The 22262-nt window shown below is 50.8% G+C and overlaps 1 protein-coding gene across 1 annotated transcript in view; it reads left to right on the forward strand.

Annotated features, from left to right (window-relative positions):
* The window catches only part of LOC133361359 (zinc finger and SCAN domain-containing protein 2-like), a gene marked incomplete at its 3' end in the record, with an annotated part of 39975 nt that overhangs the window by 11949 nt on the left and 5764 nt on the right, over window positions 1-22262 (forward strand). The window contains exons 3-4 of the mRNA XM_061580283.1: window positions 4150-4476; window positions 10220-10462. Of these exons, the coding sequence (XP_061436267.1) occupies window positions 4150-4476; window positions 10220-10462 (570 nt within the window). The remainder of the gene's footprint in view (window positions 1-4149; window positions 4477-10219; window positions 10463-22262) is intronic.

Here is a 22262-nt window from a genome sequence, read left to right on the forward strand (position 1 = left end):
CATCTTCAGAGACACCAGAGAACACACACGGGCGAGAAGCCGTTCCTGTGCTCTGTGTGTGGGAAGGCATTTGCACAGTCGTCAAATCTTAACAGGCATCAGAAGGTCCACAATGATAGAAAACTGAAATCAAAAGCTGAAGAAGTTTCCACATTCGATCCCATGCAGTTGGATCCCGAGAGATGGCTGGATGTAATGGAGTGGCTCGAGGATCAAACCGAGAGCTCGGGGTGACTGAAACATAATATTGCATGTGGTTACACCTATTAAGCCATATCGAGTACTTTTGTGCGTTATTTTTACCATTTTAGTTTTACAGTTTTTGAGAGTTTAATGACGTGCCCAGTGGTGGTTTGTAATGTTATCGGATTACTTGCCGAAGTGGTGTGAAGTGCACTGGTTGTGAGAGGGTTCAATTTTAGTCGTTAAGTGTTCCTGTTGAGCTAAAGTTGGAATGCGTCTGTAGGTACATCTTTATTCAACATTTTAAACGGTTTTTTTAGTACATAGCTTTTTTTGGTTGGTATTAATCGACTTAAGATAGCCGATTTCAGGATGTACATTGATGACGCGTTCGTTAGATATATGGCCTTGACTTCAACATAGACGCACAGTGAACACATGTGGTGAACTAATACGGAAATCATGGGGAATGATACTTTAACGCTTTGGTATTCCTGGAACGGAAATGGTTTGCATTGTACTGGAAATGTGTGAACATAGAACATAATAAATATTCCCTTCGAGTTTTGACTTAAAAATTATTGCAGATGAATAAATTTTAACAAATGTTTGTCCGTTCTTTATTTCATAATGTTCCTAGCAAAAACATGTTCAGAGAATTTCAGGTGGAGGATCTCCGTCACACAATTGTGCCCTTAACCGGCAGCATCTTGGCTGTCTACCCGATTAACACGTGTTCCTTGAGGGGAAAGGTCCCCGTAGTTAATCGTTCATCAACGTACCAGTCCCTATTCCCAAAGTATGTCGGGGATAAACTGAACTCTATAACATGTTAAGAAGTATGAGTTCATTCATGGGTAGTATTCACTAAGCCCCGATGACACTAACCTACACACCGCTATGATTAAACAACGTTAAACTTTAGTCGCTCATCCCAGCTCAAACATGATCATAGCAATCATTTCCAAATCCGTGTCGGGTCCCACGAGAACAGGGCACGTCCACAAACTCTCAAATTGTAAACTCACATGTATACCCTAACATTATAAACTCTAACAATATAACCTTCAAACTATGAGCTATACACTGTAACGCTTTAAAATAACACTACAAACTAGTGTTATAGTAAACTATAATGTTGTGAACTCTAACAATATAAGCTAACAGCGATACATTATAACGCTATAAAATAACATCATAAACAAGTGTGATATTCGAATCTCATTCGAATTCTTTGCTTCACACCGTGGTCCTCTAAGAATCATACTATGCTCGTGAGTATGTAACATGTCTGTATGTAACATGCATGAATGTAATATGTATGTATGTAACATGTCTGTATGTAATATGTATGCATGAGATATGTCTCTATGTAGTATGTATGCATGTAACATGTATGTATGTAATATGGACGTGCGAACCAAGGGTGGGATATGTGAAACGGAAGGTGCAGGATCAGGATGGGATTATAATTATTTGAATAACACTTTGGTGGTATTAGGATCAAGCTGTCCACTTCTGGATGAATGTTCCATCTCAATGGCATCAAATAACAATATTCAGTATGAATATGTAAAATAATCGCACAAACCCAATATTAGCCCGTGAAATAATGAATCGTTACAATTGTAATGACTCCGAACTCATACTGCAGAGGATTCTTTTATGTAGCCTTTAACGCGGTTTCAGACCCCAGGCGTCACGATATAGCAACGACGACGACGAGACAGCAACCAGCCAACACAGCCCCAAACCTCGTTCCTCCCCCTCTCTCATTCTCGCCGTGAACCTCCGCCCACACTTGGTCTCGCCTTCCCTTCTCGAACTCTCTCTATCTTGTTGTCACCACTTGTCCCTTAGTTGACGCACTGTCTTTACATCACCCACCTCTATGACCTCTACCTGTCCCCGCCATGGGCGGAGCAACTTGGATTTTCCCGGTGGCATCTGTAGGCAATACAACCATGCCCTGTCCCCGACCAACCATGGAAGCACGTGTTCCCGCCGGCCCGAGTTCTTTTCATTAGCGGCTTGCGCTCTGGTGGGGAAAGGTCCTCGTTATGAATCGTTTCGCGACGTTCAGGTCCAGAATACCGAAGTATACCGGGAATCACCTGTACTTAAAAACACGTAAACTGATAACACTATAAACAATAACACTCAACATTAAACGACAATAAAAATATCAACTGTTTTTATAATTTATAGCACCATAAACGGAGGTACGGTATTTAAATCTCATTAGAAGTATTACAATCGCACTCTACACATGTATGTAAATTATCTGTTAAATCGAACCGGGGGTCGGATATGTGAACTGTGGGGGGTACAGGGCAAGAATCGCATTCACATTTTAGAATAACAATATTGTTGTATTAGCATTTCACTGTGCTTGAATGTATGTTACGTGCAAATGCAAATCGTCAGTCGTAAATGCGAGGGAGGGGTTAAGAGGTACACGTTTAATCCAGTGTTAACATTTATTTTAGCATCATATTTAACGACATTGTTGTTGATAATAATTCGTCTGGACATGTCATGTGACTTGTTCTACTCGATCAACCAAAATTATTACAATGTCGGTCATACAGGAGTGTGATTTCATTCATGAGTAGTATTCACAGAGCCCTTATGACACTAACCTACCTAAAGTTATGGTTAAACAAAGTAATCTTGAGTGACTTAATTATCAGCTCAGACATGATCATCGCAATCATTTCCAAAGACGTGTGGGGTCCTGCGAGAGCAGGTCCCGACTACAAAAAGCTGGGCAGCAGAATCGGAAGTAGCTGCGTCGCCCTCGAAATGTGATGTTGCTGCTATTGTTGTCGCTGCTGTTGTTGCTGCTGTAGTTGCTTCTGTTGCTGTAATAAACGCAGGGAGGTGGTGTTCCGTGATGGGATGACGCCTTTGATTAAAGCCTCTGATCAAACTCACCCGCTTGACGCCCTTGATTGTCGCATTTGATCAACTCTGATATTGTATACTTTCACATGTTAAGCTCTATCATAGTGAAACATAATATTATAACCTATGAACTACAACCTATCCATTGTAACGCTGTAAAAGAATATTACCTATTGGGTTTCACTCCCTCGTCGAGAAGGCCGCTCTCTTCCTTTTCTAAAGTTACATGCTAATTTCTCTGCATTCACTTTAAATGGAGGACAATGTTTTTCCATTTATTCAAAATAAGCGCACAATTACACACTGAGATGCACGTACATATTAATGCACGAAGCACAATGGGCACATTATTCTTCGGTATGTTAATAGACATGCGGATTGTGCCTTCCAAAATTAACAATCGAATGCAAATATCCTGAAAGACAAAGGATTGGATCCTAGGGGGGGAGTTATAAGGCGGCTCAGAAGCAGAGCTCAATGCCATTTCGAGAGGGAACTTGATGAGGTTGGACGCTCGACTCGTCGCTCTGCTGATCGCCCTTCAACCGCGAGACAACGCAGCCTGGCGAGCACAATTGCTGAGTCGACAGTTAAGCGACTTTGGGTCGGGAGAGTTCGTGGCGACATCTTCAGACGGGTTTCAGACATCGATATACCGTGAATCTCCAAGTAAGTGTCTATTTTCGCGGATAAATTCTTAAACGTGTTCGTCGTCAAATTAGCGGGATTTGTTTTTTCTCTCGGTTAGACGCGAGTGTCGTTTTTGTTTTAGCAGTTAACAAAATCCAAAACTCAACGTTAAACATCCTTGGGGCCAATAGCGTACTTTTGACTCAATAACACCGCTGCTGTTACTACGCTCACATGGAGCAGAGAGGCTCTCCACAGCCCCACGCACACGGAGGCAAGAAGCCATTCAATTGCTCTGTGTGTGAGAAGTCCTTTTCACGGTCATCACATCTTAAGAAACACCACAGAACACACACGGGCGAGAAGCCGTTCCTGTGCTCTGTGTGTGGGAAGACATTTTCAAAGTCATCAAATCTTCATAGTCATCAGAGAACACACACGGGCGAGAAGCCATTCCTGTGCCCTGTGTGTGGGAAGACATTTGCAGACTCATCAACTCTTCATAGTCATCAGAGAACACACACGGGCGAGAAGCCATTCCTGTGCCCTGTGTGTGGGAAGACATTTTCCAAGTCATCAAATCTTCATAGTCATCAGAGAACACACACGGGCGAGAAGCCATTCCTGTGCGCTGTGTGTGGGAAGACATTTGCAGACTCATCAACTCTTCATAGTCATCAGAGAACACACACGGGCGAGAAGCCTTTCCTGTGCCCTGTGTGTGGGAAGACATTTGCAGACTCATCAACCATGAACAGGCATCAGAAGGTTCACAATGATAGGAAACTGAAATCAAAAGCTGAAATTCAAGGTGCTGCAATGAGTCCTGAAGAAGTTTCCACCTTCGATCCCATGCAGTTGGATCCCGAGAGATGGCTGGATGTAATGGAGTGGCTCGAGGATCAAACCGAGAGCTCGGGGTGACTGAAATATAATGTTGCATGTGGTTATACCTATTAAGCCGTACCGAGTACTTTTGTGTGTAATTTTTGAGAGTTTAATGACGTGCACAGTGGTAGTTTGTAATGTTATCGGATTACTTGCTGAAGTGGTGTGATGAGTACTGGTGGTGAGAGGGTTCAATTATAGTCGTTTGGTGTTCCTGTTGAGCTAAAGTTGGAATGCGTCTGTAGATACATCTTTACTCAACATTTTAAAGATTTTTTTCATGTGTATGGCTTTTTTTGATTGGTATTAATCGATTTTAGATAGCTGATTTCAGGATGTACATTGATGACGCGTTCGTTGGATATATGGCCTTGACTTCAACATAGACGCACAGTGAACAAATGTGGTGAACTAATAAGGAAATAATGGGGAATGATACTTTAACGCGTTGGTATTCCTGGAACGGAAATGGTTTGCATGGTACTGGAAATGTGTGAACATAGGACATAATACATTCGGTTCGAGTTTTGACTTAAAATGATTGCAGATGAATAAAAACGATTTTTTTAAACAAATGTGTGTCCGTTTATGTATTCATTTCAACAACGTGTTTTAAGCGAGTTTCAGGTGGAGGATCTTCGTCACACATCTGCCCTTAACCGGCAGCATCTTGGCTGTCTCCCCATTAACATGTGTCCCTGGAGGGGAAATGTTCCCTTATTATAAATCTATTCGCAACGTTACGGTCCCTAATCATCAAGTATACAGGGAATCCTGTACGCTAAGACATGTGAACTGTAACACTATAAACGATAACACGAAACATTAAAATACTATAAACTAGTTTCATCATTTATAACACCAAAAACAGAGGTACGGTATTATAATCTCATTTCAAGAATTAGAATTACAATGTGATTGTATTAGAATCACACTCTGCGCATATGTATGTATAGTGTACGTGCAAGCGAACTGTGCTCGTATGTACGAATGTAATATGCATCTATGGCCTTTGGACATGCGAACCGGTGGTCGGATATGCGAATTGGGGGGTGCAGGATTATGATCGGATTAAAATGATTAGAATCACACTTTGGTAGTATTAGAATTACACTGAGCTAGAATGTATGTTAAATGTAGATGCACATCGGGAGTCGTAAATGCGGCCTGGGTGGTGCCAGATTCAGAATTGCATCAAAATTATTAAAATAGCACCATGGTCGTATTAGAATCAAGCTGCCCACTGCTGGTAGAATGTTACATCGCAATGGCACCGAATAGCAATATACATCTTCTTGGTTCTTTCGGTAAAGTCACGTAGAAGGGAAGTAATAAAATAATAAAAATAAAACATAATTAAATAATTCTCACGACGTTTCGGCCACAACGCAAGCAGCCGTCCTCAGGTGGAGAACAGGTCCGTCAAGTAGACAGAGTCTGTATGTCACGCTCCAGGCTTGGAGCGACTATTTATGCTGGGATGGAGGAGCGAAGAGCGTCTTTACAAAATAATTTGCATATCAAGAGGAATTTAGCATATTTATGGCAAATGCAGATGTGCGATTAGCACTACTTGTGAACTGCGTAGGAGGTTTGGCGAGGGGTTCAAAGTCATTATGTCCATGCATTATGCAGGATTAGCAGCATCAAACGGAGGGAGTAAGGTCAGAATCTATATATATAAAATCGCAAATCTCTCTGGTGAATGGTGAGGGTGAGTGGTGAGTGGTGAGGGTGAGTGGTGATTGGTGAGGGTGTGATTGGTGAGGATGAGTGGTGAGGGAGAGTGGTGAGGGTGTTATTGGTGAGGATGAGTGGTGAGGGAGAGTGGTGAGGAAGAGTGGTGAGGGAGAGTGGTGAGGGTGAATGGTGAGGGTGAGTGGTGAGTGGTAAGGGTGAGTGGTGATTGGTGAGGGTGTGATTGGTGAGGATGAGTGGTGAGGGAGAGAGGTGAGGGTGAATGGTGAGGGTGAGTGGTGAGGGTGAGTGTTGAGGGTGAGTGGTGATTGGTGAGGGTGTGATTGGTGAGGATGAGTGGTGAGGGAGAGTGGTGAGGGTGTTATTGGTGAGGATGAGTGGTGAGGGAGAGTGGTGAGGAAGAGTGGTGAGGGAGAGTGGTGAGGGTGAATGGTGAGGGTGAGTGGTGAGTGGTGAGGGTGAGTGGTGATTGGTGAGGGTGTGATTGGTGAGGATGAGTGGTGAGGGAGAGAGGTGAGGGTGAATGGTGAGGGTGAGTGGTGAGGGTGAGTGTTGAGGGTGAGTGGTGATTCGTGAGGGTGTGATTGCTGAGGATGAGTGGTGAGGGAGAGTGGTGAGGGTGTTATTGGTGAGGATGAGTGGTGAGGGAGAGTGGTGAGGGAGAGTGGTGAGGGTGAATGGTGAGGGTGAGTGCTGAGTGGTGAGGGTGTGTATATATGTAAGGTTATTAAGAAATATATTTTTCACCCGGGCAACGCCGGGTACTACTGCTAGTTAATAATATACAGCATTGATATTTTGCGTGGAGCCTACAAGCGCAACCTTGCGCATTTTGACCTGGTTCTCGACGCCCGTCCCGCGCCCATGGTAGAATCTTGTGCATTTCGGGGCGTCAAGGGTTCGCACCACAGCCTTGAAGGATTAGGCAGGTCCCTGGCTTCTTTTGAAGAATATGACCAGGCTCCAGGCACTGGATCCTCGCACGTGGCGGATCCTTGAGGCACCCCGGGCCTCAGGGGCTCGGAAACTGTGGGCGCCACAACACATTTCCTTTTGGCGTACGGTTTCCGTTGCCGAGTGCCCCACCACGTCGGACACACCAGACTTGGGCTGTACAGGACATGGGGATGAGCTGTCTGGGTTGGGACGGACATAACTACATGCGTACACACTGCGGCCATTTCACCTCCATGACTTCTACCTGTCGCCGCCGTGGGCGGAGCAACTTGGGGGACGTACCCGGTGTCACCTTTGGGCAATACAACCTGTCTACGACCGCCCATGGAAGCACGTGTTCCCGCCGCCCCGTGTTCTTTTAATTAGCGGCTTGCTAATCGTTTCACAACCTTCTGGTCCCGAAACCCGAAGTATACGGGGGATCACCTGTACTCTATAACATGTAAACTGATAACACTATGAACAATAACACTAAACATTAAACGACTTAAAAAAATTTTTTATAATAGATTCCACCATAAACGGAGTTACGGTATGAGAATGTCATTAGAAGCATTTTAATCGCTCATATGTTTGTAAAGTATACGTTCAATCGAATCGGGGGACGGATATGCGAACAGTAGGGGGTTTGCAGGGTTAGAATCGCATTAAAATTATTCTAGTAACAATATGTTCGTATGCGCATTTTACTGTGCTTGAATATATGTTATGTGCAAATGCGAATCGTTAGTCATAAATGCTAGGCAGGGTTTAAAATGTGCATGTTTAATCCAGTGTTAACGTTAATCCAGTGTTAGCATTATATTTAAGGACAATATTGTTAATATCAATTCGTCTGGACATGGCACGTGCCTTGTTCGTCTCGATCAACCAAATTAGTACAATGTCGGTCATAAAGGTGTGCGAGTTCATTCATAAGCAGTGTTCGCTGATCCCCGATGACACAGACCTACACACAAACAAAGTACTCTTTATTAATTTAATTATCAGCTCAGGCATCTTCATCTCAATCATTTCCAAAGACGTGTGGGGTCCCGCGAGAGCAGGGCATGGCAACAAATATCTGAGCAGCGGAAGCAGCAGAATCAGAAGTAGCTGCGTCGCCCTAGAAATGTGATGTTGCTGCTGCTGTATTTGCTTCTGCGTCGATCAAGATTGACGCTCTTGATCAACTCTGACATTGTAAACTCTCACATGTTAAACTCTAACATAGTGAAATATAATATTATAACCTATGAACTACAACCTATCCATTGTAACGCTTGATAATACGATTAACTGTTATAGTGCAGAACCACATAATTGGAGGCGTGGGATTATAATCGCATACTAATCATTAGAATCGCACTGAGCTAATTAGAATCACACTGTGGTTGTACGTATGGTAAGTTGATATGCCAACCGGGGGTAGGATATGCAGGATTAGAATCGAATTACAATTATTCGAATCCCACTCGTCGTATTAGAATCACACTTTCCACTGTTGGATGAATGTGTCGTATCAGTGGAATCTAATAGCCATATAAGTATATACAGTATACACAAATAAAGAGTATAACAATCACACATTGTAACATAGATACAATAAACATTATTAAAAAAACGTATTTAAAATATATATTCAACTTTTTTAAAACTCAGAATGTCGTCGTTCATGTGGGGAGATGGAGCGCAGTGGATCGTATCGTCTAAGCTGCTTTTCGGAATCCGTGTGATAACCCAGTCACATCGCCTAACTCCAGTGACAGCACCTTACCCAAACGACATCTCCCCAACAAGGCAGCCTTACCGATGCTGTGTATTGTGTTTCGGGATAACAGAGGTGTGTATTATCCCATGCGCCTTGCCCAAAAAGACTGATTGTCCGCTTAACAGCCTAGCCTGTAAACCACAATTGGTGATAGTGTTGTTTGAGAGCAGCTATTAAAGTCGCGTTGGCAAACGAGGTGGTGGCTGGCCAAAACATGCCTCGCTGTTTGTCTCCAGAGTTATGACGGATACAAACCAGACCAAGCGGAGACCATGTACCAGATCGGATTTTGGTAACTGATGTTAGAGTGATAGTGTTGTAAGTGTGGTCACTACGCGTCTGTACGTGCTCACTCCCGAAGCTCGGCGATTTTTTTGGCAACGCCACGGGGCTGCATTCACTTTAAATCGAGGACAATGGAGGGCATGGGGAACGTGTTTTCCAGCGCTAATCCGATTTATTCAAAATATGCGCACAATTACACACTGAGATGCACTTACATATTCATGCATGAAGCACAATGGGCACATTACCCTTCGGTATGTTAATAAACATGCGGATTGTACCTTCCAAAATTAACAATCGAATGCAAATATCCTGAAAGACAAAGGATTGGATCCGAGGGGGGAGTTATAAGGCGGCTCAGAAGCAGAGCTCAATGCCATTTCGAGAGGGAACTTGACGAGGTTGGACGCTCGACTCGTCGGTCTGCTGATCACCCTTCAACCGCGAGACAACGCAGCCTGGCGAGCACAATTGCTGCGTCGACAGTTAGGCGACTTTGCGTCGGGAGAGTTCGTGGCGACATCTTCAGACGGGTTCCAGACATCGATATACCGTGAATCTCCAAGTAAGTTTCTATTTTCGCGGATAAACTCTTAAACGTGTTCGTCGTCAAATTAGCGGTATTTTTTTGCGTCTCGGTTAGACGCGAGTGTCGTTCTTGTTTTAGCAGTTAACAAAATCCAAAACTCAACGCTAAACATCCTTGCGGCCGATAGCGTACTTTTGACTCGATAACACCGCTGCTGTTACTACGCTCACATGGAGCAGAGACGCTCTCCACAGCCCCACGCACACAGAGGCAAGAAGTCATTCAATTGCCCTGTGTGTGGGAAGTCCTTTTCCCGGCCATCACATCTTCAGAGTCACCAGAGAACACACACTGGCGAGAAGCAATTCCCGTGCTCTGTGTGTGGGAAGGCATTTGCACGGTCATCAACTCTTCAGAGTCACCAGAAAACACACACGGGCGAGAAGCTATTCCTGTGCCCTGTATGTGGGAAGATATTTGCACAGGAATCAACTCTTCAAACTCATCAGAGAACACACACGGGCGAGAAGCCATTCCTTTGCTCTGTGTGTGGGCAGACATTTGCACGGTCATCACATCTTCAGCGTCACCAGAGAACGCAGACGGGCGAGAAGCCATTCTTGTGCTCTGTGTGTGGGGAGGCATTTTCACAGTCATCAAACATGAACAGGCATCAGAAGGTCCACAATGATAGGAAGCTGAAATCAAAAGGTGGAATTCAAGGTGCTGCAATGATTCCTGAAGATAATTCCACTATCGATCCCATGCAGTTGGATCCCGAGAGATGGTTGGATGTAATGGAGTGGCTCGAGGATCAACCCGAGAACTCGGGGTGACTGAAACAATATTATGTCATGTGGCTATACCTATTAAGCCGTATCGAGTACTTTTGTGTGTAATTTTGACTATTTTAGTTTTACAGTTTGTGAGAGTTTAATCACGTGCACAGTGGTGGTTTGTAATGTTATCGGATTACTTGCCGAAGTGGTGTGGTGAGCACTGGTTGTGAGAGGGTTCATTGTAGTCGTTAGGTGTTCCTGTTGAGCTAAAGTTGGAATGCGTCTGTAGGTAAATCTTTACTCAACATTTTAAAGATTTTGTGTCAAGTGTAGAGCTTTTTTTTTTTTATTAATCGATTTTAGATAGCCGATTTCAGGATGTACATTGATGACGCGTTCGTTGGATATATGGCCTTGACTTCAACATAGACGCACAGTGAACAAATGTGGTGAACTAATAAGGAAATCATGGGAAATGATACTTTAACGCTTTGGTATTCCTGGAACGGAAATGGTTTGCATGGTACTGGAAATGTGTGAACATAGGACATAATAAATATTCCCTTCGAGTTTTGACGTAAAAATGATTGCAGATGAATAAAACGTATTTTTAACAAATGTTTGTCCGTTCTTTATTTTATAATGTTCATTGCAAAAACATGTTAAGATAATTTCAGGTGGAGGATCTCCATCACACAAGTGTGCCCTTAACCGGCAGCATCTTGGCTGTCTACCCAATTAACACGTGTTCCTTGAGGGGAAAGGTCCCCGTAGTTAATCGTTCATCAACGTACCAGTCACTAATCCCGAAGTATGTCGGGGATAAACTGTACTTTATAACATGTAAACTGTAATACTATAAACGATAACACTAAACATTAAACGATTATAAACTAGTGTTTTAATTTATAACCATATGCAAAGGTCGGATATAAATTATTACGATTACAACATGGTCATATTACAATCACGATTTTCACTGCTAGATGTCATCGAATAACAAAAGACGGAATATATTTATAGATTATGAATGGTACTCCTGCAACTGCGCCAACCACCGGGCCATCTGCCCCCGCGGCTCCTTGAATGTAAGAAGGAACTGAAGAGCATAATGGTCAGTGCGTACGCGACATCTCCGGCCGTACAAATACGGCCGGAACTGTTTACATGCGAAAATCACAGCGTACAACTCTTGGCGGGTCACGCAATAGTTCAGCTCGGCCCCACTCAGGGTCCGGCTGGCGTACGCGATGACTCATTTCGTCCCATCCTGTACCTGTGACAACACCGCGCCCAGCCCGCTGCTGCAGGCGTCGGTGTCCAAAATAAAATCGGTGGTAAAATTGGGGAAAGCGAGGGTGGGGGCGTGGGTGAGGTGGTCTTTGAGAGTGGTGAAGGCCGTCTGGCAGGCCCCCGTCCACTGATAGGGGTGCTTAGGGGAGGTGAGTTGGGTGAGGGGGCGTGCAATCTCGCTGAATCCCTTTACAAATCGACGATAATAGGTGGCGAGCCCCAAAAATGATCTGATCTCCGTCAGATTCCTTGGCCGTGGCCACTCCACTACGGCGCGTACCTTCTCCGGATCGGTGCGCACGCCCGCCTCGCTGACGCGATGCCCGAGGTACCCTACCTCGCGTTGTGCGATGTAACACTTACGTGGCTTGAGCTTGAGATGAGCCGCTCGCAGTCACTGGAACACCTCTCGTAGCCTGGACCAATGCTCAGACAAAAATCTACTGAACACGATCACATCGTCCAAGTAAATCAGGCACTGTTCCCACTGCAAGCCCCGCATCACCAACTCCATCAACCGCTGGAACGTCGCGGGCGCGTTAGTGAGTCCGAACGGCAACACGCGAAACTCAAACAGGCCCATCGGGGTGGTGAATGCTGTTTTTGGCCGATCCTCCTCCGTCATCTCCACCTGCCAGTAACCGGACGCCAGATCGAGGGTGGAAAAATACCGCGCTCCTGCGAGACTGTCGAAGGTGTCGTCGATGCGAGGTATGGGGAAGGCATCGCCGAGCGTGACTGCGTTTAGTTTACGGTAATCGACGCAGAACCGGGTTGACCCATCCTTTTTCGTTACTAGTACCACCGGGGCTGACCAGGGGCTCGCCGAGGGCTGAATTATGTTATCGCGAAGCATGTCCCCAACTGCCTCTTTGATTTGGGCGCGTTCGGGTGCGCCCACTCGGTACGCAGGGAGTTTGATGGGTCGGGCTGCACCGGTGTCAATTTGATGCTTAACAAGGTCGGTCCGACCCACGTCCGAGTCGTGTTCGCTGAACACGTCGGCATACTCCCGCAGTAACTCGCGCAGCCGATCGGCCTCTCCCTTAGGTAAGTCCGCCCAGGGTACATGTAACGCGTCGAGCAGGGGAACGACCTCGGCTCGGGGAGTCGGGCCGACTCGCCAGGCCAGGTCCTGCTCACCCTCAGGACGACCGGGGTCCTCAGCCCAGAGTGCGAACACCGAGTCGTTAGAGTGGCGTGCGTGCAGGGGGTGTACTGTGGCTATCGGGGTGCGCCGTCGCATTATCGCGGGGGTATTGTGGGGGTTAAACATCCGCATAAACAATCGGTCCCCATCTGCGTTTACCAACGTGGCGGATCCCACAACCCCATACCGTTTTGCCAACTCCGGGTGAGGAGTTAGCATTACCTCCCCTGATGGTCGGAGCGCGGGGTCGGTGGGGGATGTTGCCACCGGCACCAGCATCTCGGTGAGCGGGCCGATGGTGACTGCCGTCGCCAGGATAGCGGCCACAGGTGCAAAGCGGCGGCGCGTTGGTTCTCGTCCCAGGAACGGTATCCGCTCGCCGTTGCTCTCCATGGTGGCGCATCGCTGGCGTGGTTGCACGTTGAGTCCCAACCGTTCTAGGAGGTCGGTGCCTGCGATACACTCGTGACACAACGCACTCGACACGTAGAACTCCTGCGTGCACACCTGGCTGCCTATGCGGACCTCTAGGGTGGCTCTCCCCAGCAACCCCATTCCGGCTCCGCTCGCCGTGTGCAGCGCGCGGTCCGGTGCCTGCAGGTGACGCACGTCGACCCCGATCGCGCTGCAGTGCGCTGCGCTCACGAGCGAGGCCACCGCCCCCGTGTCCAGCAGGATTCGGGTACGCACTCCGTTAACCTCCCCTTCCACCAGCGACGTGGCCCCCGTGATCCCCGCCACCAGCTCCCGCAGCCAGTCGCCAGGAGTCACCGTTTCAGTGGGCGTTGTTGCTGGAACCTGTGTGGAGATCACTCGCTCGCCATTATTCTCATTATCGTCTATTTGTATCGGGACCGCGTCGATTGCACCCCTAGTTGGTCCGCTCTCTAGGGGGCGTTGGAGTTTAACCCCCGCGTCTGTCTAGCTCGGGTGATTTCAGGACAGTCCCTCACTAGATGCCCTCGGCGATCGCACATATAACATGCCCGGGGAGGGGGGGCGGCTCCGTAGTGGGCCCCCTGCCCACTCCCTCCCCCCCCATTACGCCGCTGTCCACCCTCCGCCTCTAGTCGGGCTACCCTTCCAGATAACCCTCCTACCGTGGCGCGTAGGTCCCCCATTTCGGATCGGATGGTCTCAACGGCGGATTGCAGTTTGGTCACATTCTCACCTACGTGGGTTACCCTATCACCTACTTGGTTTATCATATCTCCCATACCTGCCTGTAACCCAGCTACCCACCCCGGAGTTGTTTCGCTGGGTCTCTGGGGCTCCCTTGCCCGTCCTCTTACTGCGATGGCGAGCTCCTCCTCCTCGTCCGAGAGTAGGCTCGCTACGGCGCACTCTCGTCCCCTCCCTCGAGGCTGCGCGCGCTCACCAGAGAGCTTCTCGCATTTACGCGCGCGCTCGACAAGTGTGTTAAAGGAGAGGCGTGCACCGTCTATATTTGGCTGCCACCACGGGGTGCGTGCCAAATATCGCTGGACCTTCCCGGTGGCGAGGCTCTCAATTACTTTCGCCTCGTGCTCTGGGTACGCAAGCTGGGTCAACATGCGTACGTCCTCGGCGTAATCTCGCAGATCCTCGCCGGGCTGGCGGCGGCGTGCCTCTAAGGCCGCCTGCGCCTCCTCCTCGTCATAGGCGCCGAAGCGCCGTTCGAGTTCGCACATTAATTTTTCCCACTGAGTTTGTGTGCTTGCGGGCAAAGCTTCCACAAAGTCAGCTGCCCGTCCATCTAAATGTATCTCTAACTGCTGCAACGCCTCCTCATCCGACCACCCATTAACCTTTTTAGCCCCCCTGATGCTGCGGGCAAACGATTTCCATGATGGAATTCCTTTGCCCGTAAATGTGCATTTGATTTTAACCTGGGTTGGGGGCCTCTTTCCCTTGGGGGTGCGGGGGATCGTCCCGCTTCTGACACCAATATGTGGGGGTCGCTAGCCCCCGAGATTCCTCCCTCGATAATGCTAACGGCCGGGCTAGCATCATCAATCGCCCCCCCGCTGCTAAGCGAACCGCTGCTAAGTTCCTCACCTATGGCGGGGGAGCCGTCGCCCGCGGATTCCCCTCCACCGCGGGTCCGCGTAATGGGCATGGTTAATTACCGATTAGTATTCTGCCCCTCTCTACTACGATACTTCCCTTTCCTAATCGCGCGCCTGCAACCCACGCGGAGCGAACGCACGCACGCCCACACACACGCCGCTCCGCGCACTCCAACTCAACTCACGTTATACTCGCGCACCTGTATCACACACGGAGTGAACACACGCGACACCTACTCTCGCACCGCTCTGCGCAGCGCTCCCCCGAGGCGAGCCGCAGCACCACAGAATCACTGCGTACCCACGCGCAACCCGCGCGCTCAGCTCCGCGCAGCGCTCACTCACGTGGCGAACCACTGTGCACACAGCGCACCCACACGCTCACACTGCACGACAAGATCACGCGAGACCACGCTTCGCTATTAATGATTTATTATAGGCCACCTGCGAATTGATGTTGAATCAGTGAGTCGACGAAGCTGGCCTATTCCACTAAACCTGTACCTATTCCCTATTTATCGGCTTACGATACCCTACTTTACCTCCCCACTCACTGTTTGGTGCCCGCGGAGGTTCGCTGCTCTCTGCGCTAACAGCGTACCTCGATGCGTCGCACGGACGTCCGGGTCGCTGGCTGGAACTCCTGCTGGTCCGCTGGCCTGGAGAGAAGGGGCGATTTCCCCTCTCCGCTCCTCTATTTATCCTCCCTACCTCAAAGGGGATGCTGCGCTGAACAATGGGCTCGTGCACCCCAAGCCCGTGCACGGCGGTTCCCCGGGCGCTGTTGATCTGCTAATCAGTGAGCGACGTTGGCGGCGTACATCCTAATTACTCCCTTACCCTTCCTAACAATGGGGCCTGCGCGCTCCAGCGCAATTATCCCAACCCCCCATGACTATGCGCAACAGCCCCTGTGACCCCGCTATTCATGCTGTCCCGTGCCTCCCCTGCTTGCCCCGTCGACCCGTGGGAGTGTGTGTGGGGGGAAAATGCGCCTCAACCGCGGTGGCCGAATGCCCCACGCCGCGACCACACCATATTAAGGCCGGCCGCAGCGCCGCGGTGCCACGTAGCACGGGGAGGTCATCCAATTCCCTGATCGCCGGAAACCGTGAGAATTAATCCCGATAAGGGCCTCTCGGATAAAAACCGGTCGATCAGGTGACCTTCCCTTCCAGCTCTATGGGGGGGGGGGAATGCGTGCGGGTGTGTGCTTATGTGGGGCGGGTGATGGGGGGCAGTGCGGTGGTGGAAGCCGGGCGGCTCCCTGGTTCGGCAGAGCGGCCCCGTCGTTGTGGCACCACATAGCCCCCCGGGGTGCCAGTCCCCGTCCCGGGTTGACTGGAGCACCTCGCCTGGGTTGCCCCCACGAGGTATCGCCGCGGGGTCCGCGGGATTCGCCCGGCCCTTGTGGCTGGCCTCGGGGGTGGCGGCTCCGTCTCCTGGGGCTCCGGCGGTGGTCTCCTCCTCCATTCCAACGGCTCCCCTCGGCCTCTGGCACCTGCGGGCTGGGGAACAAACTCAGAGGCGGTGGGGTTTAAGGGTCGCCGTCCTCGTCGCCCCCGGCCCCGCCCGGGGCCCCTCGGAGCCCGGGGCTCCGTGGGGCCCATGTACTGCGCGAGGCCCCCGGGCACGGGGGGTGGGGGGACCCCGGGGTTTCGGGGTACTTGGACGGCGGGGCTCCCCCCCTCGGGGGCTGCTCGCCACGGCTTCAGTCGGCGGATGTTGACCACCATCTCCCGGCCCCTCTCTCCTCCCTGAATCAGCACCGTCCATGGTGAGATCTGCCGTCTCACAATCCAGGGTCCTCGCCAGTAGGTGGTCAGCTTCCCCACCTGTCCGGCACCGACGCGGGGAGTGTACAGCCACACCTCGGAGCCGTAGTGTAGAAGGGGGGCTCCATACGGGGTCGGGCGCCCTGCTCTTGCCGCTGGTGCGCGGCCTCTCCGTGCGGGCCGGCTCGGCCCCTGGCCCCTCGCAGGGTCTCCAGCAAGTGCTCCACGGGGTGGCTCCCTTCCTCCCGTTGCGGCGGAGGAACACCGAACAGCAGATCTGCGGGCAGGCGAGACTCGCGACCAAACATCATTAGGAACGGGGTCTGTCCTGTAGAGGTGTGAACGGCGGTGGTGTAGGCGAACAGGGCATAGGGAAGGTGTTCGTCCCAGTCCTGTTGATTCGCGGCCGCCATGCGTTTAAGCTTCCCGGCCAGAGTCTGGTTCATCCTCTCTACCATCCCGTTCGCCTGGGGGTGATACGCCGTGGTTCGGTCCTTCTGGATCCCGAACTCTCGGCACAGCGCCTGAAATAGTTCGGCCTCGAATTCACTACCCTGGTCGGTAATGACTCGTTCGGGGATCCCGCACTTAAGTACGTAGTTTTCCACGAAGGCCCGGGCCACTACAAGGGCTGTTTTATCCGGGATAGCCACCGCCACGGGGTAGCGGGTGAAGTATTCCACCGCTACGAGAATATATCGGTTGCCCCGGTGGGATCGTGGAAAGGGCCCCTGCAGGTCGATTCCGACCAACTGATTCGTCCGACTGACTCGGAACGGCCTCAGGGGTACCTGGTACCTCGCCGGCTTTTGCCCACACTGCTGACAGGCCCGGCAGCCCTGCACCCAGGCGGCCACATCTTGTGCCAATTTGGGCAGAGATACTGGCGACGCAGGGTCTCTCGAGTGCGTCGTTCCCATCGTGGCCCCCGAGTGGGTGGTCATGCACCAGCCGTAGCAGCTGGGGTCGCACCTGGGCAGGAACACAGATGCACCCCGGCTGGCCGGCCTCGGTTAACTCCCGTACCACTCCGTTCCGCACACACAACCGGGCATACAAACCGCTCCAGGGTCCTGGTAGGGCGCTCTTTTCCTCCCGCAGTGCCGCCTCCACTGCCGCCAGATCCGGATCTCGCTGCTGGGTCTGTCTCAGCTGCTCGTCGTTTAGGCCCGGGAAGGCGCAGCCGACGTCCTCCTGGATCCGTCCGATCGGGTCCCGAGCCGCGGGTCCCGCGCTTGCCGGGCGGTCGACGGGATCCTCAGTGCCACCTGTGAGGGTTTCTGTGGCGCACACTGCACTCTCCCTCGCTGGGGGGGGGGTCAGTGGCCGCGGCCTCTCGGGGTCCGTTGCCTGCCGGCAGCGTCCCCCCGTGAAACACGGGCAGGCCTCCTCCGCCCTCGTCTCGGCGTACACCGTGGGTCGCCTCGACAAGGCGTCCGCGTTTGCATGCGTCCGGCCAGCCCGATACTCGATTGCAGGTTGTACTCCTGCAACTGCGCCAACCACCGGGCCATCTGCCCCCGCGGCTCCTTGAATGTAAGAAGAAACTGCAGAGCATAATGGTCAGTGCGTACGCGACATCTCCTGCCGTACAAATACGGCCGGAACTGCTTACATGCGAAAATCACGGCGTACAACTCTTGGCGGGTCACGCAATAGTTCAGCTCGGCCCCACTCAAGGTCCGGCTGGCGTACGCGATGACTCGTTCCGTCCCATCCTGTACCTGTGACAACACCGCGCCCAGCCCGCTGCTGCAGGCGTCGGTGTCCAAAATAATTCGGTGGTAAAATCGGGGAAAGCAAGGGTGGGGGCGTGGGTGAGGTGGTCTTTGAGAGTGGTGAAGGCCGTCTGGCAGGCCCCCGTCCACTGATAGGGGTGCTTAGGGGAAGTGAGTTGGGTGAGGGGGCGTGCAATCTCGCTGAATCCCTTTACAAATCGACGATAATAGGTGGCAAGCCCCAAAAATGATCTGATCTCCGTCAGATTCCTTGGCCGTGGCCACTCCACTACGGCGCGTACCTTCTCCGGATCGGTGTGCACGCCGCCTCACTGACGCGATGCCCGAGGTACCCCACCTCGCGTTGTGCGATGTAACACTTACGTGGCTTGAGCTTGAGATGAGCCGCTCGCAGTCGCTGGAACACCTCTCGAAGCCTGGACCAATGCTCAGACAAAGATCTACTGAACACTATCACATCGTCCAAGTAAATCAGGCACTGTTCCCATTGCAAGCCCCGCATCACCAACTCCATCAGCCGCTGGAACGTCGCGGGCGCATTGGTGAGTCCGAACGGCAACACTCGAAACTCAAACAGGCCCATCGGGGTGGTGAATGCTGTTTTTGGCCGATCCTCCTCCGTCATCTCCACCTGCCAGTAACCGGATGCCAGATCGAGGGTGGAAAAATACCGCGCTCCTGCGAGACTGTCGAAGGTGTCGTCGATGCGGGGTATGGGGAAGGCATCGCCGAGCGTGACTGCGTTTAGTTTACGGTAATCGACGCAGAACCGGGTTGACCCATCCTTTTTTGTTACTAGTACCACCGGGGCTGACCAGGGCTCGCCGAGGGTGAATTATGTTATCGCGAAGCATGTCCCCAACTGCCTCTTGATTTGGGCGCGTTCGGGTGCGCCCACTCGGTACGCAGGGAGTTTGATGGGTCGGGCTGCACCGGTGTCAATTTGATGCTTAACAAGGTCGGTCCGACCCACGTCCGAGTCGTGTTCGCTGAACACGTCGGCATACTCCCGCAGTAACTCGCGCAGCCGATCGGCCTCTCCCTTAGGTAAGTCCGCCCATGGTACATGTAACGCGTCGAGCAGGGGAACGACCTCGGCTCGGGGAGTCGGGCCGACTCGCCAGGCCAGGTCCTGCTCACCCTCAGGACGACCGGGGTCCTCAGCCCAGAGTGCGAACACCGAGTCGTTAGAGTGGCGTGCGTGCAGGGGGTGTACTGTGGCTATCGGGGTGCGCCGTCGCAGTATCGCTGGGGTACTGTGGGGGTTAAACATCCGCATAAACAATCGGTCCCCATCTGCGTTTACCAACGTGGCGGATCCCACAACCCCATACCGTTTTGCCAACTCCGGGTGAGGAGTTAGCATTACCTCCCCTGATGGTCGGAGCGCGGGGTCGATGGGGGATGTTGCCACCGGCACCAGCATCTCGGTGAGCGGGCCGATGGTGACTGCCGTCGCCAGGATAGCGGCCACAGGTGCAAAGCGGCGGCGCGTTGGTTCTCGTCCCAGGAACGGTATCCGCTCGCCGTTGCTCTCCATGGTGGCGCATCGCTGGCGGGGTTGCACGTTGAGTCCCAACCGTTCTAGGAGGTCGGTGCCTGCGATACACTCGTGACACAACGCACTCGACACGTAGAACTCCTGCGTGCACACCTGGCTGCCTATGCGGACCTCTAGGGTGGCTTTCCCCAGCAGCCCCATTCCGGCTCCGCTCGCAGTGTGCAGCGCGCGGTCCGGGGCCTGCAGGTGACGCACGTCGACCCCGATCGCGCTGCAGTGCGCTGCGCTCACGAGCGAGGCCACCGCCCCCGTGTCCAGCAGGATTCGGGTACGCACTCCGTTTACCTCCCCTTCCACCAGCGACGTGGCCCCCGTGATCCCCGCCACCAGCTCCCGCAGCCAGTCGCCAGGAGTCACCGTTTCTGTGGGCGTTGTTGCTGGAACCTGTGTGGAGATCACTCGCTCGCCATTATTCTCACAGCTTGTTTGTGTCGGGGCTACGTCGATTTCGCCCCGCGGTGGTCCCCTCTCTAGGGGGGCCTTAGTGTTTGACCTTAGCTCTTGTCTAGCTTTTTTAGCGGTTTCGTAGCTGCTGTAGTTGCTTCTGTTACTGTTATATACGCAGCATGTTGATGTCCCGTGATGGGATAACGCCTTTGATGAAAAACTCTGATCCAACAAGTCACCTTCCTTGCCTAGACGCATTCTAAACACAATACTGTACTTAAATATATTGCTAAAATAACGTCTACACCCAATTCAACATGCAGTTCCACCTCGGCCATGAGCAACCCACAGCACGCGCAGAGGGAGGAGACCACGAGGGAGACGGCCTCAACTTGAAGAGAAAGTTGACAAACTCACGGATGCCATCACCCAGCTGCTGCAACGCCTGTCGGATGAGACGCTGCGTCCCGCGGCACCAGCCAGGCGAGTAAAGGAAGAGCAGAGCCCGAATCGGAGGCCCCTACCCGAACATCAGCAGCAGTAGATAGCGTGATTCTAATAGGACCACGTTGTTATTATAATAATTTTGATGCGATTCTAAACCGCGCACCTCCCAGGTTGCATTTACGACTCCCGATGTGCATCTACATATAAGTGTAATTCTAATACGACCAGAGTGTTATACTAATCATTTTAATCCGATCCTAATCCACCAGTTCGCATATCCGACCCCCGGTTCGCATGTCCAACGGACATACATATTACATACATACGAGCATAGTATGTATGTATGTAATATGCATACATATGTGCAAGTGTGATTCTATTACGATCACATTGCGATTATAATACTTCTAATGATATTCAAATATTGATTTGAAGCTTTCGTGACTGCAGGAATTAATACTCGTTGGTTCTTTCGGTAAAGTCACGTAGGTAGAAATAAAACAAAGTAAATCACGTTTCGGACGAAACACAAGCGCCCGTCTTCAGGTGAGAATCGCGATATCCGCGATGTCTGCTGCGAGCAGCACGATCTCTGCTGCAGACATCGTTTCGGGCGCTTGTGTTGCGTCCGAAACGTCGTGATTTATCTTGTTTTATTTATACCTACGTGACTTTACAGAAAGAACCAAAGAGTATAGATATTCTAATACTGTCCCTCCGTTTACGGTCTTATAAATTATATAAACAACTAGTTTATATTCATTTAATGTTTAATGTTATCTTTAAAGCGTTACAGTTTACATGTTTTAGAGTACAAGTGATCTCCAGTATACTTCGGAATTAAGGAAAGGAACGTTGCTAAACTATTTATAACGGGGACCTTTCCCCTCTAGGAACACATGTTGATGGTGGAGACAGCCAAGACGTTGCCGGTTAAGGTCAGACTTGTGTTGCTGCAGTTGCTGCTGCTGCTGCTGCAGTTGCTGCTGCTTCTGCTGTTGCTGCTGCTGTTGTTGCTGCTTAATATGCTTCAGTTCCAGTGGTGTTCCGTGATGGGATAACAAACTTTGATTAAATACTTTTATCAAACGAGTCATTACAATTGTAACGATTCATTATTTCACGGGCTAATATTGGGTTTGTGCGATTATTTAACATATTCATATTGAATATTGTTATTTGATTCCATTGAGATGGAACATTCATCCCGCAGTGGACAGCTTGATCCTAATACCACCAAAGTGTTATTCAAGTAA

This window comes from Lethenteron reissneri, chromosome 72 (genome assembly GCF_015708825.2).
Source record: "Lethenteron reissneri isolate LAM-NWPU_2019-01 chromosome 72, ASM1570882v1, whole genome shotgun sequence".
Taxonomy (NCBI): Eukaryota; Metazoa; Chordata; class Hyperoartia; order Petromyzontiformes; family Petromyzontidae; genus Lethenteron; species Lethenteron reissneri.